The sequence below is a fragment of the Crocodylus porosus genome, unplaced genomic scaffold, assembly GCF_001723895.1.
Source record: "Crocodylus porosus isolate Cpor-Errol unplaced genomic scaffold, CroPor_comp1, whole genome shotgun sequence".
Classification (NCBI taxonomy): Eukaryota; Metazoa; Chordata; order Crocodylia; family Crocodylidae; genus Crocodylus; species Crocodylus porosus.
Window position 1 is genome coordinate 14,343,264 of NW_017728926.1, and position 26,871 is coordinate 14,370,134.

General features: G+C 38.5%; 1 protein-coding gene across 9 annotated transcripts in view; it reads right to left on the bottom strand.

Annotated features, from left to right (window-relative positions):
- VPS13D (vacuolar protein sorting 13 homolog D) overlaps positions 1–26,871 on the bottom strand; it is a 183,906-nt gene that overhangs the window by 122,016 nt on the left and 35,019 nt on the right. For 6 of the 9 annotated variants that reach the window (XM_019541549.1, XM_019541551.1, XM_019541547.1 and 3 more), the window contains exons 25-38: positions 24,648–24,830; positions 19,545–19,776; positions 17,798–18,008; positions 15,275–15,446; positions 13,882–13,994; positions 12,922–13,131; positions 9,854–10,116; positions 9,511–9,644; positions 7,582–7,737; positions 6,663–6,891; positions 5,803–5,877; positions 5,000–5,203; positions 2,966–3,055; positions 1,033–1,173 (exon numbers count right to left, since the gene is read on the bottom strand). In XM_019541549.1, coding sequence (XP_019397094.1) covers positions 1,033–1,173; positions 2,966–3,055; positions 5,000–5,203; positions 5,803–5,877; positions 6,663–6,891; positions 7,582–7,737; positions 9,511–9,644; positions 9,854–10,116; positions 12,922–13,131; positions 13,882–13,994; positions 15,275–15,446; positions 17,798–18,008; positions 19,545–19,776; positions 24,648–24,830 — 2,413 coding nt within the window. The remainder of the gene's footprint in view (positions 1–1,032; positions 1,174–2,965; positions 3,056–4,999; positions 5,204–5,802; positions 5,878–6,662; positions 6,892–7,581; positions 7,738–9,510; positions 9,645–9,853; positions 10,117–12,921; positions 13,132–13,881; positions 13,995–15,274; positions 15,447–17,797; positions 18,009–19,544; positions 19,777–24,647; positions 24,831–26,871) is intronic. The other 3 variants (XM_019541552.1, XM_019541550.1, XM_019541548.1) reach the window with 1 other exon arrangement.

A 26,871-nucleotide genomic window follows, 5' to 3' on the forward strand; every position in this document is an offset into this window, starting at 1 on the left:
TTCATAAATGTATTTCAAACCAATAATCACTTTTCATTTTTAAATGAAGTCAAAATTCGAACTGCTTCACAGCTCTGGCTTTGTGCAGAAATATCTATATGCATCATACCTGGACCAAGTGAGCAGTCATATACTATACTTGCCAGCTTTCTATAAACTGCTAAGTTTATCACAATACAGGCAGTCCTCGGACTTAGGTCACAACTGGTTCCTGAAAACCAGGTCTTAAGTTGAAACATTGTAACTCGGAACCAATTTTCCCATAAGAAACAATGTTTTAATGGGGGATTGGTTCCTGAACCAAAGCCCAATACCCTATTTTCACCAAAAATAACCAGGAATTTTGTACTCAATCAATCATTGATGAGTAATACTTCTACATTAATATACTTATATTGTAAACAGCAATCATACTGATTTGGAAGGACTTCTTTGAGGTGACTTTGCTGGACTTTTTGAAGGGCTCTTGGCTGAAGTCTTCTCAGGAGTCTCTGCTGCAGGTTTTTCTGGAGTCTCATCTGCTTTCTTAAAGAAAGTGTCCAAGGAAGTTTGGCCAGATGAGATGGGTGACACAGCTGAGATGGCATAGCATCAAATCAAGGGTTGTAAAGTCAAAACAGACGTCAGAAAGTCGAAACAGGGTGTCAATTTATAAAATGTTGTAAGTACGAAAGATAAGTCGAGGACTGCCTGTAATTCTATAGGATGTCATGGGATGTTTTACAAAAGCCTGTTTTTCATTAATACACTTGGCACAAATTCTGTTGACTTCAAATGACCAAAGATGGTGTGCTTATTAAGTTCTGAAGTATGTAACTGAAGGCTTCGCACTCTCCTAGCCTCTGATAATACGTTGATGGTTGGAATGAACACCCGCCTAGTTTAGCCATCTAAAGAATCTTGAGCGCTTTAGGCCAAGCCTTTGCCTTTGACTGCAGTAAAAACTGGGACTCAGAGAGACCTGTCAAGTCTATTCCATGCAAAGAGCTATTATGTTAAATAATAATGGTCTAAGAGTGCTCTCATACGCACCTAACAACACCGATGTAACATTGATATCTAAACGATGTCTGGCTTTCACTTCCAGCTTTAGTCGAGAAGGATGTAGGCGGCTGGCTGCCTGTTGTTGCCATGACACTGAACACGGCCATGGTTCAATGAATGGTTCCCAACCTTAGAACAATATCAAAAGTGACAGACTTATGCAGCACATATTGGAAAGCGGCTTATGTACAAAGTTCCCACTAAAGACAAACCTTCGTGAAAAGGCCCTTTGTTTTCAATCAGCATTCAAGATGAACTTTATATACACATACTCAGCCAGCTGAGCATATTCCCAAATAGTAGGAAGTTGTTCAAAACAGGAGAAACATAGCAAATACCAAGTGCTGTTATAAAGGCAAGTACTAGAAAGAACTAACAGCTTCAAACAAAATTCAGTAATAGTATGAGTGTAAATTAATTTCAATAGGATTCTGTACAACAAGAGAATTTGGCAGCAAATATTTATGGATACTATCATGAAACAGAAGGATTTAAGATACACAGCAAAAACAGCAAAGAAACAGTTTATTCTGCTTTGCTAAGATAATTAATTGCTTTATCATTGCCAATTTATTCCTGAAGATGTCCTTCCTATTGACACATTAAGAAATCAGATTTTGTAGACCCAAAATCTTGTGCCCTCTCCCTTCCAGTGGTGCGCTTACACACTAAACTAGGGGTATCAAACTTACCCAAGCCCAATGGGAAGGATGAGGGGCACTGGGTCCCACCCAAGTCTGCGGGTCCTTGTGCAGCACCCAAGGTGCGGGGTCCAGCCTACACACCACACACAGCAAGCAGACACCAGCCCCAAAATTCATCTGCGCACCTGGCACTGGCCTGAGGCATGTGCTGCACACTACACATGAGCAGGAGCTGGCACTGCAGGCAGCACAAGGGGTCAGTCTGGGCACTGCATGCAGCCTATGCAGTAGGCCCCTTGTTGTGTGCCCCGTACCAGCCCTGTGCACAGCAGGCTCTGGGGCCAGCACATGCAGAGTGTGGAGCTGGACTGACTGCACGTTCTGCATGCAGCACAGGGGATGCATGATCCATGTGGTGCCCGTCCAGCCCAGCCCTTTATGCTGGCTCTGGCATGGCCTAATCTGGACAGGCCCCAGAGGCAGTCAGCAGAGCTGGTCTAGCAGGATGCTACATACAAACCCCATGCTGCGCGCAGCGCCAGGTCCAGCCCACAGGATACATGCAGTGTGCAGGGCCAAGGCACTAAACCATGACAGCTCCTAGACTCTGTTTTGAGGAATCTCATCTAAAATGACTATAACGGTCTCATTTCCCATATAAAAGTTCAACCCCAGTTCCCTTTTGTCAGGATTAAAATGTGCTTTTTTTAAATGGGTTAAATGGATTTTTTTTTTGTTCTATCAGCTACTTAACTCTGCTTTGTCTGCGTCTCTCCCAGAGGCTTGAGGAAGTGTACTGTAATACCTGAAAGCTTGCCTATGTCCACCCTAACCATGCAGTTGGTTCAATAAAAGATATAACCCACAAGAATCCTTGCCTTTTGCAGATTTTAAATCTACTTGGATGCTCTCATAGTCCTTGTATTTAAAAAAGGACAAATGGGATTGAACAAAAGAATTAACAACCAAAACAGAAAGCAAACATAAAATAGCAAGGAAGAGATTTTAATTTTAAAAAGTAACAAATATAAGATATTGATAATAAAAGGATACCGCAACAATGATATTTGTGTCAACGCTATCCCTTTAAATTTCTGTTTCTGTCATATGCATTTAAGTTAAGCTTTTCTTCTTCTTTACAGACCACAGGCTGATGCAGCAACCCTCCTCTACCCCTTAAATACATATTATGTTGAGTGAAGTCCAGACTACTAAAGTATGCAAGACCACTTTCCAAATCCTACAGTAATATATACATGCGTATATTTTATATTTACCCGAAAGCTCACGGTTATAATAATCTCCAGAGAGTGTAAACTGAGCATAGCCTTCAGGGTTGGCTCTCACATGCTGGAGAAAATTCAAACCTGTAACAGAAGTGAACATTATATGACTGCAAGAGAAGTATGACTGAGGCCTTCCTTCAAGGAGACACTGACAAGAAATGGATAGGTTTTTTTTCTGAATAGCATAAAAATATCTAACAGTGCTCTTTAAACAAAATAATGAGCTGTACAATTCTTTTTTGCACTGAAGCACTCCAGGGTTCAAATCATGACAAGTATGCCATTATGCTACGTGCTGTACAGAAAGAAGCAGATGTGGTCCTGACCTCTGACGTTGAACCTGCATTTGGTATCTCCTACACGCACAAAACAAATCTCATTACTGTCAAGTTGCCAGGTACATTTAAACTGAAACTGATAAAATACACAACTCCAGTAAATTATTAAGAAACTCCTCGATTCCCATAAAGACATCAAAACCAAAAACCACTATGATTCAGATATAAAACCTCTGTGACCAGACAGCTGTTAAATTTCAGGGGCGAGTAAGCAATTTCTTGGGTCAAGCATGGCAAAAAAAATAATAATAATAATTATGGCAGGCCACTGGTACATTGTGAGAGCAGACTGCTCGCCAATGGTCCAGCAGCAATACAAAAAACTGTCTGCATCTCACTGCAACCTTTCCACTCCCTTTTTCAGCTATCATGAACTTAGCAACACTGTTGGATTCAAACACCATGAATAAATGTCATCTGAACATAACTAGGAACACTGAATTTCAATCACCACAAATCATTTTTCTCTATCTTTAATTTATCGTGCAGGATGCTGATGCTAGAAGTCTGGTGCAACAGAAGAGAAGGAAAACACCACAAAATGGTAGTTGCCATGAGAGAATTTTAAGGTCCAGTATCTCTTGAAGTTCGAGAGCTAGACACACTTCAGGGAGACCGGTACAAATGCTATCAGTGCCTATAAACTTCCCAAAGTTCTGTCCTGGACCAGTGATCAGAAAGCAAACAAACATTATAAACCCTGCAAGGTAATGTCCCGAAGGATTTAACTACACGTTATTTTAATGTGGAAAATGTTCTTTTCTCTTTCTTCTGTGCAATCTACACATAAAATACTTGAGTAGCTTTTGCCAGAAGTCTAGATAGACAGTTATCCAGCTTCCTTCCCTAATAAAGGCTTAATTATCTACCTCTTAATAGAACACAGCCTCCCACATCCTTCTGTCAGACTTTATATTAGAGAACCTACTAATGCAAAAAGAAAATTAACAGGGGAAAAAAAACCCCTATATTAAAACCCTGACTCCTTGGCTTTTATTCAAAGGTGGGCAGTCCTTAGTGAACGCCAAAATCACATTTTCACAAAGAACGCATTTTGAGTTCAGAAACAAGGAGGAGGGAAGGCAGCAAAAGGGGGAGTAGTAACTTCCAATGCCCTTGTTCACTGTTTAACGCAAACAGCCCTGTATTAGACCTACAAACAGCCCTGATCTGTATTAGACCCAACCACTATCCAGACTAATACCATTTCACGTTCACCACCCATTCTTCACTTACACAGTGAACATATTTGTTCAATTAGATTTACTTTGCAGAGGAAGTACACAAAAAATATTCTTTTAAAAAAAATATTTCTGGTGCTCCCAGACTGAAATGCAGACTAGGAACATATACAGCTACAGGTACAGAAGGATTCTTTAAAAGCAGAAATCAGCAATTGGCCGGATCTGGGCTGTGGAGCCATGGGCCAGATCTGGGCTGTTGGGCCACTGGATCCAGCCATGGATCTGGAGGCTTCAGAGGCCATTCAAGCACTTAAGTACTCTGCTACCTGACTGCAACATAGGCAGAGAAAAATCAGCTTCAGTAGTAGTGGCAGCCGGGATTTAACATCAGTATGCCTTGGACCCAAACCGGGTGATTCTGGTCCACTGCTAGAAAATGTTGCCAACCACTGTTTCAATCACGTAAGTGATTAAAAAGACAATTAAGCAAGCAAGAAACTCACGTGAAAAAGTTAACTCGGCCAAAGGAACATCACAGTCCATGCAGTCATCAATAAAACAAATGCATATGCTTTCTGCTTTAATCTCCACTCCAGAAACAAACTGAACTGGCACAGCTCCCTGGCCATCTCGACGAGAGGCTGGTGAAATGGATTTCAAAGGTTCGGCATTCTTAAACAACCAACTTGCTGCTTTTTTCAACTGGCCTTAAAAGATAAGCAAAAAACCCATATACTTAATATGTGTTTGATGGAAAAAGTATTTGTACAAAGCAATTAAACCAATTCCCTACAAAACCCAAAAACAAATGGCTAAAGTGGTGTTTAATGTCAGGAAAATAAGGAAAGTTCCAATTAGGAAATAACTTCATATTCATGAAGACTATTTGTTATATCTTTAGAGAGCAATACAGCATTTTGTTGGATTAAAATCTGAGTGCCTGTAAACGAGAAGGAGGATAATCCATATACAACTTCAGCAAAACAGTGATCAGTGTTGAGGGACTGCTACGGCACGGCAGAGAAGTATATCATGTTTAAAGTGAGACATATTTTTCAGAGAAGAAACTTGTAAATCAACAAACACATGAGAGAGAACACAGTTCAAGATATACATAGTAATAGGGCATAAAATAAAAGTATTTGAAGGAAGTAGATATAAACCTTATTTTAGTGACAGAAGGGTAAAAGAATAGGTAGAGGACACTTGTCTACATCTCAAGTAGCTGCTAATTTGACTGTTCCACTGTACCAAGACAGGAAACCATAATCCAAACTAAAACTACATATAACAAATCTGAAATTACCTTGGCAAATTAAAAGTGCTTTGCGACAGTCATCCATGCTAAATCCCAGTTCCTGAAGTCGAGCCAGCTGTACCTCTGTAATTAAGTCAAGCATTAGTTTTTATAAAGTAGTTGCTCTACCTGCTTTTATCTTAAAAATGTCATGTCCTCTTGTTTAAAAATGGATACAATTCTGAGAGCCCCAAGTACTTATTTTTTAAAAAAAAAAAGTATTACGGATTCAGGGATGCTTCAGTCCAAAAAGCACAACTTGTTTAATGTTTTGTATTTTAGACCAGGCTAAAAATCAACCGTCTTAGGCATATAAACAGGCACTTAATTACAGTTTGGACTAACTGTTCTTGGATCCATATATTAAACCCTTTCATGCAGTGAAAGATTCCTCATCTATTTTCAGTTCTATTTTACCTAAATAACAGCGAAGAAGGTATAGCCATTTTCAGTCTTGTATATCGTGTTATTTTTGGCAAGTTACAACTGCACATGCATTTTAATCGTTTGCAAAGCCTAACATCAATAAAAGCTTGCTAGTGGAGTAGGGAAGGCCAATGTTTCATTTACTTAAACAATTTAAAGTAACATCACTTCCCTTGTACTGTTTCTTACCTAAGCATTACTGCATCCTGCCAATGTATCAAGATAGGCCATCATGATTCAAGTCAAGTATAAACTAAAATTAAGTAATCTACTTCCAGGAAGCAGACTATCTAACAATATCATATGCATACCTAAACTGATGAAATATAGATTTCATATAACCAAGCTACAAGCATCTGTTGTTAAACGTTACATCCAGCTTTTCTCACAGAAGTCTCCTTAAAGCATGGAAAATGGTTTTGGTCTAATAATTAAAGGCATACCAAGAACAGGATCTAATGTGTGTTTAGATGCCTCTCTGCTTTCAAATGTTGATGATGAGGTCTCATTTGCCCAAGATGAACTGGAAAGATTACTAGCAGCACCCTCAGCATTTGAGATGGAAGAGTCAGGCACGGCAGCACTAGTTTGCTGAGGGATGGACTTTGCAATGGCCAAAAACAGCTGGACATCATTGTAAGACAGTCTGATGTCCAATGCTTGCAACTGAATCTAAATGAAACAAAAAAACTGGTATGATTAAAGTTTTAAGTCACCATTTTTATTCTATTTGTGTAATTTTTGTATACTGTATCTTGTAGCAACACGTTTCTAGGAGGAAAGCTACAACAGAGGAGATGGTTAAAACTGCCAAGTTTCTCTAATTAACCAATAATGCATAAACTTTAAAAGGCCTCAGGCCATCAACTAAAAGATAAACTATTTGTGCATGCAGAAGATCTTTCAGTAAGGGAGAAGTTTGGTAACATTTATTTTAAAGTCTCAAACCAGGGATGGACTGCTTGCTTGCTTGCTTAAGGGGAAAAATAATAGCTCTAAATGTATTTTTTAACAAGCCATGATAACAGGTAGACTTACAAAAGAAAGTACTTTAAGTTATGATCATACACCAGAAAGTTACCATAGGGAATCTAAGTCACAGCTTTGTGTTTTTTGCAGTAATGGATTGTTGCTGTTGTTGTTCTTCTCTTTAATAAATATATCTAATAATTAAAAAACACCATCAGAAATCACTCCTTTCTTACCACCAAAATAATGTCCATGTGCCTGTTTCTATATTTCTTTTAAAGAATTACCCTTTTCTTTTCTTACCCATGTGAAAAAGCACCGTTTTGGAGTCTTCAGCATCAGCCTAAATATTTTTAGATTGACAATTTTTTTCATTTATATTCTTGGTAATACCTCTAGAACTGGTGGAAAATCCTCACTATTGAAGGCATCCAGCAATCCTGAACCACTTGGGTATGCAGAATTCCCAACCAGTTCCATCTGAATTTGTACAGGATCAATTATAGACAGTGCAGTGTCTTGCTCATTTCCCAAGCGGCATGAAAACACCTAAAATGATTGAAAGGTGGACGAGTTAGAGGGAGGAAAAAGGGAAAGAAAAATCAAAGACTGCACACACAGGGTATTTTTCTGCTTCTACTGCCACAGTGAACCTTGCAAAGTCTCTTTCTGGGGATCACCATTTAGAAAGGGAACAAGCAGATGAAACAAACCAAGAAAGCTTTCCCAAATATATTAGTGTTAAGAAACCCCTTTCCTATTACTTCATCCTTAAATCCACTGACAGTTTTGTAGAAATGCATGTCATATAAACTAAGGTCTTTGTCCTACTGTCAATTAAATACTTTTGCCTAAATTTAGGAAAGGTATTTGACTGAGGCCCTTAGACCAATGGTTCGCAATCTTTTTAGACTCATGGCACCCCTTGGAAAACGCTAACTCTAAACTTTCACTCGTTTTTTGATTACAAAAAAAGTAATAGAGCAATTCTTTTGCAAAAACTCAGAAAGACAACAACAAACCAGAATGTTTTTGATGCTGGATTCTTATTTGAAATCTCTGAGTTAATCTTGTAAATCATATTTGCACACCTAACAGGGGTGTCATTGCACGGCACCTCGCAGAACCCTCAAAAGGTCAAAGCATCCCACGGTGCCACAGCACCCAGGTTGAGAGTCACTGCCTCGGACATTTATGTCACCCACAAAACATGACAGACTGGCAAGGCAGGCTTCCCCACAATGCTTCACCCATACTTGAGAAAAAGCTACCACTGAGAACGGAGGACAAGAAACAGTAGACTAGATCAGTCTTCATGACCCGTTCACTTCTCAGACCCTAATAGAAATATCAGTACATTATTCAATTACTCTTAATTGCAGTGGTAGCTTTTCTGTTGATGGATAAAATAGATGGAAAAACAGATTTCAAGCATGCCATTATAAAGCCATCAGATACTAATTATCATTCCTAGCTGGAGTTGAACTGGTGGCCTAAAGGAAAAAGGCTTTCATTAAGCACTCAGTAATTTAGTGTTTCAGTACTTTTATCATTATCACAAAGGAAACTATTAGACTGATGTGGACTTTCTCTTCAGACTTCAAATCTGAAAATCTCAAATACTTCATTAAGTACCATTTGTAAGATGAATAAATGGAAATTTTTCAAAAATGTTTTGAAGCGCAACCATAGTCAGGACCCTCATTTTGAGGAATCAAACACCAAGCTTTAAATCCAAATGGTGTTTTTTATTCCATGGTGGATAGTTAGATTTAGTGCTACTGCATGGCTAATAACTTCCATCTGTATTAAAAGACATTAACATGAAGACTAAGGATACATGAGTTAAGTATTACAAATTGTGTAATATTTGCACATACACAATTATAATACACATTGTTGCTCAGAAGTAAAGTTTCCACAGACATAAATTAATTTTATCAAAGGCATTGCCCAGAATGTTGTCTCCAACCTGAAAAAAAAAAAAAAAAAAAATAGTCGAGCAGTTCCATTTCAGATTTTGGCGCTATGTAAGTTAATGTATGGAGGCCAAGTCACTTAGAAAATATACTTGACTAACAGTGTTCTGAAGTTTTAACTAATTACTTGAACATGGTGGCAGAAGCAAAGCAGAAACCATTTTTGTACTACCGTTGAGACTAAGGAAGTCTGACAGAGTCAGAAAAAAGTCTGGAAAAACAGACCAAACGGCAAAGTATTCCACTGTGAAATCTTTCATATTTAGGTTTTAACAGGGCACATTACTGAATTGACCAAGTGTTTGACTAAACGCTTTATAAAACCAGGATTGTTTCTTCTTACCTCAATACCAAAAAAGCTGCCAGAGAAAGGACGATCCAGCAATTTGGGCTTGTAAGTGAGAACAGTAGTCCCTTTCAGAATAATTGCACTGGTATCAAAGCATGACATGTCCTCAACCACCACAAATTCAGTGCCTAACCAAAATAAATGGCACATACTTAAGCATGAAAGAAACATTCTTTTTAAACATTTTTAAGAGCGCAATAGAGGGGTTTTTTTATCATCTGCTCCTCTACCACCTGATATTTTATTGCTTTAACATTATTCTGTTATATTTAAACAGGAGAGCTCGTAATGGCAAACTGCCTATTCTTTATGTATGCAGAAAGCAGCATGTATTTACCTGTTACGTTAATCCTGACTTCCAGCTGCTTTTCATTAGACACCTGGAGTGAAGAACGTTTTGTAACTACTCCACTCTTCACTGCTTTTGGAAGGACGGTTGTTTCACTGCTGCAACTGTGCTGTTGAGGTGTGACAGTGTCCTGCTTTTTAAAATCACTTGGAGTATGTAGAAAGTCATGAACAAGGAACAGCCAATCAAATATTAAAAACACGCGGAGGTTGTTCAGAACAACAGTGAAGCAGGACGAATCCTTAGTAGATCTAGTCAAAGAGAAAAAAAGACCTTTCAGAATATGCCTCAAAATCTCTTGCCAGTTCTGGCACCTAACCTTCCACACTGACTTTGATATTACATTTCCAGGGTAGCGAGTAATATTAATTTATCTTGTGCAAATATAATTAACTTGCAAATGGTCTTTTGGGACTCTTAACAGATCCTACAGCTCTTTGAAAAACTTAGATGTGTCGGCTTACTGTGTGCACACAAACCTGAGACAAAAGACCAAAAGACTTTGCATGCCATCAAAATACACAAGGAACAAAAATCTTAACAGGAGAGCCAAAATGTCCTCATATACTATATAATCACTCTTACCACCTTGAAAACAGTCTGTACTCACGTTATACGTGATGTTAACTTTTAGAATATAATGTTACTTTTTGACATCTGTTCAGTATCAAATTTGGGTGTTACCGTATATGAAAATTTCAGCCTAGCTCAGTGCCTCTCAAAAGGACTGGACATATAGCAGGTCTCCTCTCACACCCTGACTTCATTTCATATCACAGGCGGGTGCTCTGTCACTTGAAAAAAAAAAAAAATTCTACCCTTACAGAACTTTTAGCAACACGTTTTGAATAGCTGATTAAAGGGATAGAAAAAAATCTGACTTCATCATCTGGAATGCCCATTGTGGTTTGGTCATATTAACTGGAAAAAAATATTACAATATTCAAATACCATGAATCAATTTTATATCAGACATAGTCTAAACAACAAAAATCCCTAGAGAGCTGTAATTCCTCTGTGAGATGCAATGTCTATGTACTATTTCCTAAGTAAAATCCTTTAGCTTTCCGGGATACTTCCAATGGCAGAAGCCACTACAACACTATTAGCAAGCCTCGCAAAAGCTTCTGTCTAGTGCCAAGTATATACTCAGCACTAAAAAAAGTATAATGCGGATGTCTCTGTCCTCATGCTCTGAAACATTTTTAATTAAAGCTAAAATTCCTGAAATATCAAAACATAATTTCCTAGAATATGATTTGACCAAAGCTAAAGATCTTAATATGAAAAATACCCTTTGATCCATCTAAATGGCAAACAAATGGAGCATAGGAGCAGACATACAAAGCAGCAGAGCAGGTGAAGCATCATAAATCTTCCCCTGCTTTTAATGCAATATTTGTTTGTTCATGCCCTTAGGGTCCAAATAAGTCTACCTTGAAAACCTCTGAAATAACTGCTTGCTAAACAGCTATGGCTATTCTAACTCAAATGTTGTTGATCTACCTTGTTTTCCATGTACACAGTTACAATACAATTAATTGCTTGAACCTGTACAGTAAATTTATACAGATTTCTATTACAGTCTTATAAAAAGAACAAACTATCAAAAAAGCTTGTGCATCACAAACTGAACTAAAATATAACATATTTCACTGCTCTTGAGACTTTCAGAAGATCTCAAAGCATTTCATGAACAAATGAATTGCATGTCTGTACAGAGATCATACAAATTTTTACAAAGACTGAAAGATGGAGGTCAAGTGACCTGTCTTTGCCTAATTTTAGACAATAGGTCTGTGTCTAGAACCAGGCACAATACATCATAAGAGTGTTGCTTCTCTTCCCACTTCACTAACCAGCCAGATCAGCAGTTAGCAACCTTTTTAGGCTGTGGCCCAGAGAGAGACAGTTCAGGTTATAAGTGAGTGAGTAGGTGCTATGACCCAGTCACTGCTAGTGCTTCTCCCTACAGCGGTACAAGAAAGTGACTGCTGCTAAAGCCCATTACTAAATACTGCCAAAACCTCCCCACGCTCACAAATGGCTCCACCTGTCTGATTTGGCCCGTGGACTTTCAGTTTCCAACCGGAGGTAGACAGCACTACACCCATAGAAGATAAGAGATGCAGAACCCTAGATGCTGGTAAGTCAAACTACATACATTTTCCTTACATGATATAGATCATGACAAGTTACCTCAAATCAAATTTCCTATCCGTTTCTGAACAACAGGTAATTAGAACAGGACAAAACCTTATAATTAGGATGCTCTCAAGCATTCAAGGAGGATTAGATGAACAAAACCTACAGGAATAATGTCCTTTTGCAGCAGGAAGCACAGCAATTGTGTTTTATAGACAAGGCACCTTCTCTTTAGATCATTTCACTCCCAGAAAAGAGGCAAGAGTGACATCTACTGGAAATGTATTTTAACTGGTGTATAACACATATGAATAATTTAAAATAAAGTTATAACAGACTAAAGACTTCAAAATAGGTAGGCAATCCTTTTTTTAAAGCAATTAAACAGTGCAAGCATGTATCTCAATTTGTAAGGAAGAAGTAAGACTGCTGCCATCTAACAAAGGGTGGGGGATTGATAAATATAATTTATAACACTGAAACATTAGTTAAAGGTATGACTTCTAGAAAGAAAACAAACAGGCTGGTTAAATTTGATTGCACACCTCTTCATCCACTCATACAAATCCAGTTGATGCAGTACTGAAAACCTGACTTTACCAAAGTCAGTGAGATCCCAACAGGGCCAGGATTTCACCCCAAGTCATATGCAATGATTCATCAGAGCCTATGCCTTTAGCTATATCAATGCATATATACTTGCAGATTTCAAAGTAAGTATTTATACAGGTAAACAAGGAGATTTAAGAAACAACTTTGGGTTTATCACTTAGGTTATTAAGAAACTACTGCATTAAAGCCAGAGATATTAGAAAAGTAACTGCCTATTGTAGGCACTTATTTTTCCAATATCCATTTCATATCCTGACATGTTACAAAGGGGGGGGAAAAAAGGTCCTAAGTTCATTTACCTGAAATGCAACTCAATCTGTATTGCTCCTTGATTAGCAGTGTTCCTTGATGACTGAAAAATGCAGTTGAATACATTGGGTACATTGAGAGTACTCTTCTGTCCAGGATATCGAGTGTCAAAGGCCATCATAGAATGGGAAACCAGATTTACAGATTTTGCTTGATTTGAAAAACTCTCAAAAAGCAGCTTGGATTTCTTGAAGTCAAACCTGACACAGAAAAGCAAAAAAATAATTAATCTAGGACTCTTCCAAACCATTTTTCTCCTATCAGTCATTTGGATTGTTTATATTAAACCTATATAGAAAATATAAACAAAGGGGTTTTTTGCGAGAACTTGAATACCAGCATCAGCTACAAACATTGTCACCACTATATTGCTCATCTGCATAAATATTACAATTAATGGTAGTTCATAACAATAGAGAATAGAGGTAATTTTAAATGAAAACAATTCAAGCAACGTCTAATTCATTTAACATTACTGAAATACAGTTGCCTACAATGTAGTGGTCTAGGCAGACATATAACAGGCACACTGCATAGGCATATCAAAGAAAGAAGTGGAAAGGATATGTAAGGTGAAAACCCAAAGCCAACCTGTGTACCGTAAACTGGCTATATTGCATTTGTTTTGAAAGGATAAAGGCATGAGTAGCTTACCCATGACTTGAACCCGTCAGGTTGCCAGGAGTCCTGAAAATTCACACCTGCTGGGGTTAGGGCACTTTTGATGCCTCCAACTTTGTAGGCCAATTTAACTATTAAGCGATGGCCTTTAGTAGCAAAATGGTACTTTTCCATGAAACCTTGTAATTCGGACTGCCTTCAGCTTGCGCATACTGCACACATATATAAGCTGTTATATATTTCAATAAGCTATAATCCGTTATCCTTTAAAAACTCTCACACAAATGGAACATTAAAAAAGTTATTACTTTAAAATGCTACAGTCATACCGAGCTAATGAGCTGCGTCCATCTTTTCCTTTTGGATCCATCAGTTCCAGACTCACATTGACCATGTCTATGAGGAAAGTCATAGAGGTATACACTTCACCGCTCAGCACAGTCTGAAAATAGAACATCAACGTTATTTCCAATCTTTGATTTTAGGATTTCCTAATGAACGTTTTATGTCCTCTAGCTTTTCCTCAATTGAGTTTTATTAGCATACTTCAAAAAAATTTATTCCAGTACTATAACCAAAAGCTAGAATAAATGTAATCAGTTTCCAGGACAGTGCTGACTAGTATTTTTAAAAGAACAATGTCAAATTGTTCCAAGTACCTTCTATCAGGACCTCCCTCCCTTTGGTTACCTATGCAACATGTTTATTTCTTAATACAGTACCCTTCATGCCAGACGTTTCACCAAACCCTGAAAGGACAACAGGTTAGTGTTGTGGGGACTTCGCCAAATGGTTGTAAAATCTAAAGGGCATGCTACACGTTTTCTAGAACATAATCATTGCTTTGCATCATGGCTTTGTCTCATTGCACCATGGCTTTGTCTCCATGGAAGACGGGATAACTGTGCCATGGAACGGTAAGACATAGAATCCCTCCCCTCCTCCCAAAGTTGAAAGAAGAAATAATGCAGTCAGCAGCAATTCCTCCCCAAAAATAAGGGCAAAGGCATATTGGGCACCTATACATGTCCCAAACCCCTGCTCTGACACATGCTAATTAGCACACATTAGAGCAGACTTGATTAATCTAACTTAGCTTGAATAGATAGGACAGTCAAATGTTGTTGATCCATCTAGTTTTCCATGTACACGGTTATAATACAATGAATGAATCGCGTCTGCTGCAGTGTGCCAATTAGCACACTGCAGCAGCCTCCGTGGCGCATGTATTCAGCGCCCCTGTGTTTCAAAATGGCAGCAGCGCCGCTTTTACTAAAGCTCATTGAGCACCACTTTAATTAAATTGCATCCCCCTCCACTCTGGAGTGTGTGTATAGATGCTCATTCATTCCATCCAGTCTTGCTGCATTTGATGTTGGGCCTTACAGACAGGAAATATTCAGGACCCAGCCACAAAATACCTAAACAAAAGGAAGTTACCAATACAGTAACTGGTTATGTTGTGACGAAACTGATAAGAACATGCTTCCTTTTTTATACTTCTAATCGCTTGTGAAAGGACTTGGGATTCCCAAAATATATCAACAGAGAGAACTTTATAACCTGCCACTCTTCTGCTGAGAAAATCTTCCTCCTAACAGTAAAACTCAGTTTGCCATTTAACAAAGCATAGGAAAAGATTTTTGTGCATATTCTTAAACAAACAGGACCCAAATGTTTCCATATGGAATTTAAGTTACATAAAGTCACAGTTTCTCTCACATGAATTCTTGGATCCTGCAAATCATAGGGTCTCATGAACTCTTCTGTAGGTTCCCCAAGGTTGTTCTCTAAAAGCCCTCGAATCAGTTTATATTTGCTCAAATCCAGGGAGCAATGGACTGATGATAGATTACCATGAATTGATATGTCTGGGACTGCATGACTTATTTCCCTACAAAAAGAAAAAAAAAAACAGGTTGGAAAAAACAACCCTTCAACTGTAATACTTCCTGCCCTGGAATGCAAACACACCACCTAACATGGACAGAAATAATTCCATCTCACGGACTGAACTGCAGCATTTATGGATAAAAGATAAAGCAGAAAGTATGGATTGCAACGGGACATGAAAAAATGGGAGATAATCTTTACACCTCAGAGACGGCAACAAATTAAATGAGAAATCACTGGCCCGTTCATTCCATTAAAGAGTAAAATTTTCAAAAGCACAAAAGTAACTTGGGTGTTTAACTCCCACTGAAAGTCATTGGCTGTGTGTAGTCAAACAAGGGACATGTGTGCATGACACTTTAAAGCGGGTTCAATGCTGTTGCACTGCTTTAATGGTGTTGGTGTTTGCACGCATCAACGTATATTGCTCAGTAATTCCAGCCACAGTAGCAAAATGACTTGGGGAACAGCAAAAACTCCTCTGAGGAGTTTTAGTTTGCTGCCCTACAGCTGCGGAGCAAAGCACCAGGCTCTGTGCAATTCAGGAGCTCTGCAGGCAGCCTGTGCAGGCAGCCTGGCAGCAGCCCAGGAAGGCAAGCTCTGCCCAAGATCTCTTTTTTTTCCCCCCGCCACTGGTGCCTGCCTGCATGTCTGAGCTGTGCGGGGGCCTGGTGCTTCCCTTGGCAGCTGCGATGCCCCCCAGGACCACCCAAGCCAGGAAGGGAAGTACTGCGGAGGGAAGTACCAATCCCACCCAGCAACCCAGGAACTGCTCCACCCACAGGCAGCTCACCCTCTCCTCCCCGCTGCCAGAGAGGCAGGTTAAGTTCAGGTGCGTGCATGACATGGGAGTTTAAAAGGGCCCTTAATTGAAGCAGTGTTTTTAAAAACCCACCACTTCAAATTTAGGGCCCCCGTTTTGTCTACACCCATTGGGTCTTTAGCATGTCAGGCAATTTTGAAAATTTTACTAATAAATTTTCAAGTACCAAAGTTATTGAATACTTTTAAAATCAGTGTTTTTCAACCTTTTTCATTTGCAGACCCCTAAAAAATTCAAACGCAGGTACAGACTCCTTTAGAAAATTTTAAACAGAGGCATAGGCCCCTTGGATTTATATGTACGAGTATTCACGTACTTTTGAATGATCATAGTTATCTCTTGTGGAGCCCTTATACACAGTCTGAGGACCACAAAAGGTCTATGGACCACAGATTGAAAACCACTATTCTAGATAAATATTAAAAAAAAAAGAAAAGAGGAACACATGCAAAACTCATTTATTAAAACACTACAGCATAACAGCATCCACCTTGTATACTAACCATGTCAACAGTTTAGGGAGGAAGTTGCTATAGCATGTTATGCTTGGGAGAGAGGCAGACCACCAGAAGATTGGAGGTGAATGGGAACGCTTAACATGGAATAATTTCTTAATGGCTCTACACTGGCTGCTGCTGAAAGCTGTCTCCTCAGAAGTTCTTCTCGATACTTCCTGACCATTTTTATTCAGTCTAAAAGCTATGTGATAGAAGACTTGGTGCATTAAAACCAGGGGTGGGCAAAATACGGTCTGCCAGGCCATTCTATCTGGCCTGTGGGGCCCCTAAAAAATGTAGAAAATTAATATTAATCTGCCCTGGGCTGCCTGTCATGCGGCCCTCAATGGCTCTCTGAAACTCAGTAAGAGGCCCTCTGCCCAAAATAACTGCCCACCCTTGATTAAGACAGCAGACCACAGGGGAACTGGAGCAAGCAGCCTTGAAATAATAGAGGAAGAGAATAATTTAAAACTCTTTTGGTGGAAAAATAAAGTTAATAAGGTCAATCTAAGAGTAGAGGTCCTGCTGATGGGGGAAAAAGGAGAAAAGGAAAGTCTCACACCCCTGAACATAGAAACTTCCATAAAATAAGGTATACCCAGCTTTAAAGCTCTTAAACTGTGCTTAGACTTTTGGTACCAATTTTCATGACACTTGCACAGTGCTTTTCTAAGATGGCATATACGGTTCCAAATTCAGTCAATGGCAACTGCAAATACTCAATGCCTCCGGAATGAAGGATCTTATTTAGGTGCCTACAAGTGGATTGAGGAGTTAAATTCTTGGCATCTAGATTTGAAGTTTCTTAACTGTCTGCAAAGTATCTATAATGTTAAATACTTCTTATTATAACAACTTAACCTATAGCCTTTGAGGATTTTTTCACGAGTGGGAATATTTAAAAATGCTAATAAAAAAAGGACAGGGGAAAAGTAGTTTGAAGAGGATTAAAGTAATTCAAACACAGGAGAGTTTATTTACAATATCTGCATTCAGTCACGAGTATGAAATTATCCACATTAAACTCACTTGTCCAAGTTTCTCTCTACTTTCAGTTTCAGTCGAAACGGTTCTGTTAAGAGGCTTCCTCCCGCCTGCCTGACAAAGTAGGAAGGGAAGATGAGATCTGTACCGGTGTTCTCCACAGCCTTAGAACCCTCCCTGGGATATCTTTCTGCAGCAAAGATGTCCATGTCCTGCAGATCAACCACAATGCAGTCCAGCAAGCAGACATGATCCTCTGTAAGTACGTGCAGAAGATTGGCATATTAAACTAGATGAAACATTCTTAGTGCAATCACACAGTTTGATTGAATTATAGAAATAACTCAGTTGTTTTTAGGTTCCTATGCTACACTTGTCACTTCAATATCTACTGTAAATAACACATTCATTCATTCATAAGTAAGTGCCACCCACAACATTCCTCAATTTTGTGGTTGCTGAATGTGTTGTGGAATCTACTTCAGCCTGCAGGATCATGACTCAGAACCTAACCTTACATTTCAAGGAAAAAGTTGTTTTAAGTTACAAACGTAACCTGGATCACATACCATTATTTCTCTGAAGGCAGAGGAAACAATTAAACTGACTATGCTTCACGCTGAACCACTGTAATTGCATGTCCACTCCATCCTGCAATATGCAGAAGCTGAATTACAGGAACATAACAGCTGTTTCATTATAAGGTAATTGTCCCAGTTAAGCTTCCACTTATTGTGCGATAGAAGCACACACAAAAACACTCTGCCACCCAGCTCAGTTTTCTACCTAACAGATCAGCTGACACAATCATAAAAAGTTCCTCCCTTTTAAACAGGTTTATCGCTGGTCCACAGCCTGATTTATATATCTTCACACTCTTCAATGGTGGCTGGATTGGACACCCTTCATGCTCTCACACATGAACCTGAAATGCCTGTTACTCAGCCACAAAAAAACTGTGTGTAGTACATGAGTTTGCATGTTTTCTACTTTTAGTTTAAGATCTCTTTTGAGAAAAATCTTTATTTAAGTCAGTGCAAGTGGCAAGGATTTTTGTGGGTGATCTCTTTTACTGGATGAACTGTATGGTTGGGATCTTTTTAGATAAACTTTCAAATGTGGAGTATTCGTCTGTTTAGCTTATCATCATGTTCCTTGACTGTCTCTCTCTCCAGTCCTCTGACTCAATGATGTTATTTTACAGTAAGATGGTATTTATTACAAGCTGTGCTGTAAAGGAAAAAATGGCCCATACTTCACGTCATGCATGAAAAGCCATTAATAAAGCCTCCAGATTATGAGGGAACTGTGACCAGTGAGAAGGTTTCCAAAGAAGTAAAAAAAGTGACAGGTCAGTGAGTTCAGTACATTTCAAATCAAAATATCTTGGGTTAAACCCCCCCCAAAAACAAAACCTTTCCTGATTGCAAGGTATGGTTCTGAAGAAAACATGCTGGGATCCCTGACAGCTCTGCCTCAAAGCTGGAGACCACAGGAGCCTCCTACAGCTGCTCAGCAAAATAGACATTATCATCAATCTACTGTTGTCATTAACAAGGAAGCTGACATGCCCATAAAATTCATGGAGCAGCTGCAGGGTTCAGGAAGCTTCCAGTATGCCAGGAAGTTTAAAAAAAAAAAAAAAAAAAAGGCCTGAGAACTTAAAACTTGCTTTCTGGGGATATTTACATGCCTTGCAAGTTCTCTCTCAATTAAAGTTAAAACTGAACTTCAACAATTTATATTAAAAGAAGGAAAAATTATGTAGGCTCCTCTATTCTCTGGCATGTACCTGGGCTATCAGGGATTGGTACAACAGGCGATTTGGGCTCTTGTCCTTGCTGCTTACTCAGTGCATTTAGCACAGGCTCATTTTTAAGCTTCGTAATGTTGGTTCCAGAAGATGATTTCATGAATAGCCCTTCTGTCAGGTTTAGCAGACCCCTGGGTTCATCTGTGCTTGTAACTTTCTTCATGCCATGCTTTGGGGTTCCCAGAGGTGAAGAAAATTGAGCAGAATCCTGCTAAAGAAAAGAAAACAAAACAATGGTTAACTGCAGAGATTTAAAATACAATTATAAACTTACTTATTAAGGAAGCAATGCAGTAAAAGGTGCAAGGGTTGAAGTGGTGATGCAACTGCCACCCATAAACAGAACTCACCAATTTAAACAAGAGTTTTTATATAAAAAAAAAAAAATCTGCAAAAACGCAATGTCACATAAAAGCATATGAGTTCTTCTTCTGTTTTTGAAAACAGCTTATTATCCCTTTTTGTTTAAGGCAAGGCACACATCATAAATGTAGAAAAATTACTGATGAAAGGTCTACACTGAGTAGCCTATTCTGAAAATAGTCATATTTCATTATGGAGCTCATTATTAGGGGCTGCATTTTAGAGGTCTTGATTGAACTATGGCTGAAATTAGGCAATATCTATTTGCATACATTTTACGGTCAATTTAAGTCCTAGATATTTTGCAGGACATTACTCACTACCGCAGCATGATGATTACTGCAGCTTTATGTATATTTTAAAATGGCCAGATAACTCCTTTTCAATCTTCTTCTGTTCAGGACAGCTAAGAACAGCAATTGCTATAATATCATAATTTAGATACAGAGAAATGATTACCAGGATGCCTTTCATACATTTCAGGCACCTCTGACATAAGATAAACCACCCACTGGAAGTCCAGCAAAACAAATAATACAGAAATGAAAATCTCCTTGTCCCTGTAAGTTTGCTGGCTTTAAAGTTTGCTGGGGGTATATAGCATGTTTGAGGACCAGGGGAGAAGGATAACAAAGCTATGTTTGTGTGTGCACTTGTGTGCTTAGAATCAGCCTGTTTCTTCCACATGTTCATCGAAGACAGAAAAAAACCAAACAAACATATATTTCACCCACACAATGTTTGTTCTATTAAACTATTTTTTCTATTAAACTACACAAAAAGGTTTTTTGTTTAGGTCAGACTAGTAGGTCCTTTTGTAGCTGTCAGACTTGTCCAACATACACAAAAAGGTTTTGTAGTTTCATTCATTAGTTTTGGGGGGTTTATTTTTGGCAATGTGAAAGCAAACTAAAAGTTACATCAAGATTAAAGGATTTTCCCCCTCTGAGTACTTGAACATAAATGGTGATGTTGTGTTTCTGCTCCCCCAGTTTACCTCTACTACATTTACCTGTACTAATTAAGTCTTGTCTTAGCCCCATTTCCTTCTTTATTCTTGAACCCTTCTCTCTTCCTGCAGTATCACTCGAGGAATTTGCTCTCTTTAATTCTGGTACTCTATTCCTGATGTTACAGAATGGCACCCTCTTTCACCACCCATTAGGCAAAGTCTGTATCTTTGTGTGTGTGCCCTAAACCATCCTATTAGCTTTAAATTAGGAATTCTAAATTGCTCCAATTTTAAGGTACTTTTAGAGTGACTTTTCCTATTAACATTTTATAACATTCCTGATAAATATTGGTATGGAAAATGCATTCACCAAACACTCACAACACACTAACTCAATTATAAGGTGAATGTATTCATTATAAAAATTAAGGTTGAAAGAGTTAAAGTAAATGCATGCAGAAAAAGCCATAGCCCCACCCATACATCTCCACATTTATGTAGGAAATGCAAGTGGTGTTCTCCAGGTGCATATGAAGAACAAACAAGACACAGCAAAATAAACTCAAATCCAATCCTTATGGAATTCTGCAAGACCATGCATTTTAAACAAATGCACCATAGTCTTAAAAATATTTAAATACATCTTTTGATACAATATGATGTATAAATGAATAATGAATTCCACAAGGCTTTTGGGTTTTTTTTTTTAATGAACACCTCTATAAAGATGCATGAAATACCTCATATAAAATAGGATCCTTGTATGCTTTGCCTTGCAAAATCAGATCCTCAGAAAACAAAAATACAGAAGGTGGGAAGAAAACAACATGAATTTAAATTCAATAACCAAAATATTATGATGATCTACTACTATCCAGTGTCTTCTCATGTGATTTCTTAGGTAGAGAGAGAGAGAGAAAAATTGATATTCACGTTTTTTCTCTTTAATACCCAGGCAATAATTGGCAAATCCCATTTCACCCTGTAAATGCAGCAAACATTACTGAGCATAAAAAGGATTTGCTATTCAAAATCTATTACTGCCTTGGAGTTGACACACCCTATTGGCATCTCAGCCCTAATGCGATGCAAGTAAATGGGGACAACGGATTAATAGCATTAATAAGGTGCCTACTGCAGCTTGCTACAAATCACTGACCCTGCCCAAGTGAAATAACAGCTTCCAACATCAGTTGAAAATCAGTCACAAGCAATTCAGTACTGTGGTATATAACCGGTCAGATTTTTTCTTGTTCTCTTGCCAAATATTACCTCTCCACTAGAAGTAACTCAATTCCACTGAACCTACTTTGGAGGCACAAATGAACTGGGTGCTTTCTAGTATCTTTTTCATACAGATTTTCTCACTCTCTCTCAACAGCAGCACTGATTCACCTCAATCCCATTACAGCGAAGCCCCGCTTAGCGCTCTTAAGTGGTTCCAGAAAAACCGAGTGTTAAGCAAAACAGCATTAGGCATCTTCTTCCTCTTCATGGCTTCTCTGCTGCTCTATTTGAATGAGGTCCTCATTGCTCAATTCCTCTCTGTTGGAATCAATCAACTCCTGAATATCCCCAGGTTCAAATTCATCAAATCCAACTTTCCTTCTAAGTTCAATGATATTGTCCTGAATTGTCACCACTGGTTCCTCAACCTCTTGGGAATCCAGGACACAGTCTGCCCAAAGCTTTTGCCAGACACCATTCATTTGTTTTGGAGACAACATCATCCCAGGCACTTGAAATGTTATCTATTGCCTTGCGGATATTACAGCCCTTCCAAAATTCTTCTAGGGTCAGAGCATCCTCTCCTTCTGTAGCCCTGACTGCCTGGGCAAATGTTTTCCTTATGTAATAAACCTTAAAGGCAGCAATGACATCCTGGTCCATCAGCCACATGATGGAGGTGGTACTGGGGAGCAGGAAACCAACTTTTACTTTATCACGGAGATCATCAAGTGTGGCAGGATGCCCCGGTGCATTGTCTAAAATGAAAAGTGCCTTGTGGGGCAGATTGTTCTCGGCACAATATTTCTCAACTGCAGTACAAAAATAGTCCCTGAACCGCGTTTGAAAGATTGACGTCGTCACCCAGGCCTTCTTGTTTGACTTCCACGGGACTGGCAGACTGCTTTTAAGATACCCCTTGAGAGCCACAGAGTTTTCTGAGTGGTGTACAAGCAATAGTTTAAATTTAAAATCCCCTGCAGCCACCGAACAATAAAGTAAGTCGATCCTTGGACACTATGAAGCCTGGCATCGACTTCTCCTCCCTGGAAATGTAGGTCCTAGAAGGCATCCTCTTCCGGAAGAGGCCTGTCTCATTAGCATTGAAGACTTGTTGAGGTGTATAACCCCGCTCCTCAATTTCCACAAGCTTATTTCTATAACCGCAAGCTGCACTAGCAGCCTCCCCCTGAATAGAAATTATGCAAGTTGCTGTGCCTCTTAAATCTTTTGAACAACTCATTATTTGAAAAAAACAAAACAAAAAAGGCTCGGAAGCCCTCAGGCAAATTTTTCTGTAAATCATCATACAGACTCTTAGCCTTCTTCTGAATAAGCAGCATACTCAAGGGCAGACAGCGTTGAGTTGTATCCTCACTCCACATACTTAACAGCCTCTCCATTTCTAACATAATTACATCCCTGCTCCTACTCAGTTTCAAAGCATTCAAAGCAGTTACAATTCTACCACATTCTTTAAATTTGTCTTTATTTTTCAGTATGGCCCTAACAGCTGACCCAGCCAAATTCAATGCTCTACAGACCTCATTCTGGCATCCCCCTGCTTCAATTCACTTGAGGATATCCAATTTAAGCTCCAGCATTATACTTTTGCAGTTTCTCAGCACTTGCACGCTCAGAGTCAGTTGCACGTTTCTGACTCGTGATGCAACTCAAAAAATGAAGCAAAACAGTGACACAATCACACACACACAAAAAAAATCACAAAAGAGCACAGAGCACGAAAGTTTTTGATGAAGCAAGAGGGCAATGAAGCTGTGAGCCGCTGATGCTCCCTGCCCAATACCGGTGAGTGCCAAGTGAAATCAAGTATCAAAGTGAAACAGGTGCTATCGTGAAATAGCACTAAACGAAACAGTTTTAAGCAAGAGGTTGCCTGTATCTTTGTTATGGGAGAAGAGTAAAAAAGAAAAAAAGAAGTCAAATAATTTTTGCTCCCTAGCTTCTGTCTTATTAAACATGTTTTAGCTTCTTTGGAGACCTTGCCTCTACTGTCACATGGGAATTTTGTCCAACTGTAGGACCAGATTCCGTGTTGTTAGTTATTGACGACAGTACTGGAACACAACTGGTAGCCACGCAAAAGGATTTTGCCTACAGGAAGGACTTTCTGTATATCCTTAATACACCAATAGAATTAATTTATTGGCTGCAGAATAACTAAGATGATACTAAAAATAATGTAAAAAGGACAGGGAAAATATTGTTGGTGAAAACATCTAAAACAAGGAGGAGAAACAGGAGGAGGAAGAAGAGATCTCAAGTTCTTTACTTAGAGCTTCACAAGAAAAGCACACTAAATTCAAGCACTTCTTTGTCTACTTCATGCTCAAGGGCATATTATAATGGACCACCTAAAGTCCATTATAATAAAGTCTATAATGGACTAACTAAAGGAAATGTTTTTGAAACTTCAACACTCTTTAAACATTTAGGCAGAACATTTTGATATGTGCATAACAAAACAGAGTCGTTAAATTAAAAAAAAAAAAACTAACACACAAAGCAGCTTTTGTTACCTTGTCTTTTAATGAGAAGGTTCCTGGGCTACCTGCAAAAAGAAACTTGTTCTTCACCTTCAACTTCCCTAGATTAGCCACAATAAGATGGTTCGACTTGGAGCTTTCAGGGATAAGGAGGACAGGTGCCCCAGCTTCAATGTCAAGAACAACTCGGGAAGCTCTCTGTGCCTTATCTCTCACCTAGAGAAATAAATATCTGGTTTAAAATGTATTTGAAGGTGTCACCAAATAACCTAGGAGGATGCAATGATTTTTACTAGTCCTTTAATATTTTACGTATTTTTTTGTTTTTTTGGTAATCTCCCGTCAGGTAAACTTGCTTTTAATGAAGCCATTGTTTAAACACATCTAATGCTTAATTTGAGAGAACTTACTCCTGGCAATGGACACTTACACTCTTAAAAATCCATTCAAAGACAGACAAATTAAAAACTGGCTTATCTATTAGCCAATGTTATTGATAAACCACTTTACATATTGTAAAATAAAAACCTACATGGAGAGAACCAGATCTGAAAAACGTTACATTTTATAACCATGCAAAAAAGGTGAACTTTTGCTTCTGCTCCACAGACACAGATGATTAGCTGGGAAATAAAGGATTGCGGCAGCAAGTTACAGACCCTGAGGAAACAAGCAGCAAATCGTGTGGAAGTCAACATAAAAAAAATGTAGCCCTCCAAGCAAACTAAAAGAAGTATAACTAACAGTTGTATGGTGCACCAAAATAAAACTGAACTGTAAGAAGATCTAGCTTTCAGCTTAAGTTTTTACGAATTCTTTACAGACATTGAAAGGATGTAAACAATCACATCTGTAAATCATTACAGCTGACAACACTTTTCATCAGTCCCTTATTAGTGAAAGCAGATTAGTCTGACATTTAAAACAAAACAGCTATTTGATCAGCAAACATAAAAGAAAGGACTTCAGTTCTCAGTTCTCTGCTGCAAATCAGCCTAGTAAACCACCTAGGATTAAGAATTCCAGACAGAATCAGGCATTCTGTGCAGCGTACGGAAGTACTAATCTACATTCAAAACCAGGTAATTTGAGCTCATTCGCTGTCAGAGCAAACTCTGAGAACTAGATAAAAGCGTGATTAACAGAATGATATAATCAACTCCCTTTCTTCCAGAGGCCAGAGAAAAAGTAAATTAGCCATGTGTTACATATTTCCCTGTCGTGCCACAACCATAACCCCCACACACAAAAAATGCATAAGATTGCCAAATAAGAAGGTACACAAAAACCTATTACTCAAAAATCTGAATCTCTTTAATACTGGACAGGAAAGGTTCTTTGGGTAGATGTGATATCTTCTATTAAACCAACTACTATCAATAGGTGGAAAAAAGTTTCTAGCAAGATTTCAGGTGCAATTACCCTTCTTCAGGACTAGGAAGTCTCTAATTCAAAGAAAGATACATTATGGAAACAACTGACTTCTGTCAACAAAAACCCCAAGATGTACATATATTTTAAGAATATTCCAATTTATTTAAATAAATGCAGTTTAAAAAAAAGGCTTCTTTAATTAGTTTCTGCTCGGTGTATCTTACCCTTCTCCATCCTTTCCCCACCACCTTCACAGTTAAGTTTCTGAAATCATTTACGTTTCCAGCTATACAAGGGAACTGGTAACTGAGTTATGGAAAAGGCAGATCACTTAGAATATCATGGATTAGAAGGCAAGTAATACATGAGGGATTGTATGGTCCCACTCTGCCTCTCCTAGCAGTCTAATCTCCCTTCCTGAGTAAGTGCAAGTCTAGTCAGTGCCAAATGAAGTTATGCACATGTAAGAAGAAAATATAAATTCCCTTCAACCAAAGATATTTCCTAACAGGTAGCTTATAAAGCTTTGTGTTTTTAAACACAGAAGTGACCATTTATAAAACAAAAGTCATTAAATAATACATAAAAGAATCAACTATATTAAGGCAGACAAGGTTCTTTGGGTGAATCGGATATCTTTTGCAACATACACCCCTCAAATATATTAAATCATTTATATTAAAAAACCCCAACATTTCCAATACCGTCATTCTGATGGCCACCTAATTATAATAGAGCTACATCTTACAGGGCTCAAATTTGGGGCGTCTCTCTCAATATCACCAATCCTTTTCTGGTTCACCAGGGAGATATACTGGTGAACTATAAAAGGAGCTCCCATGTGTTTGATTCTCCCTACACAAACCTTGTACTTGTACAAATT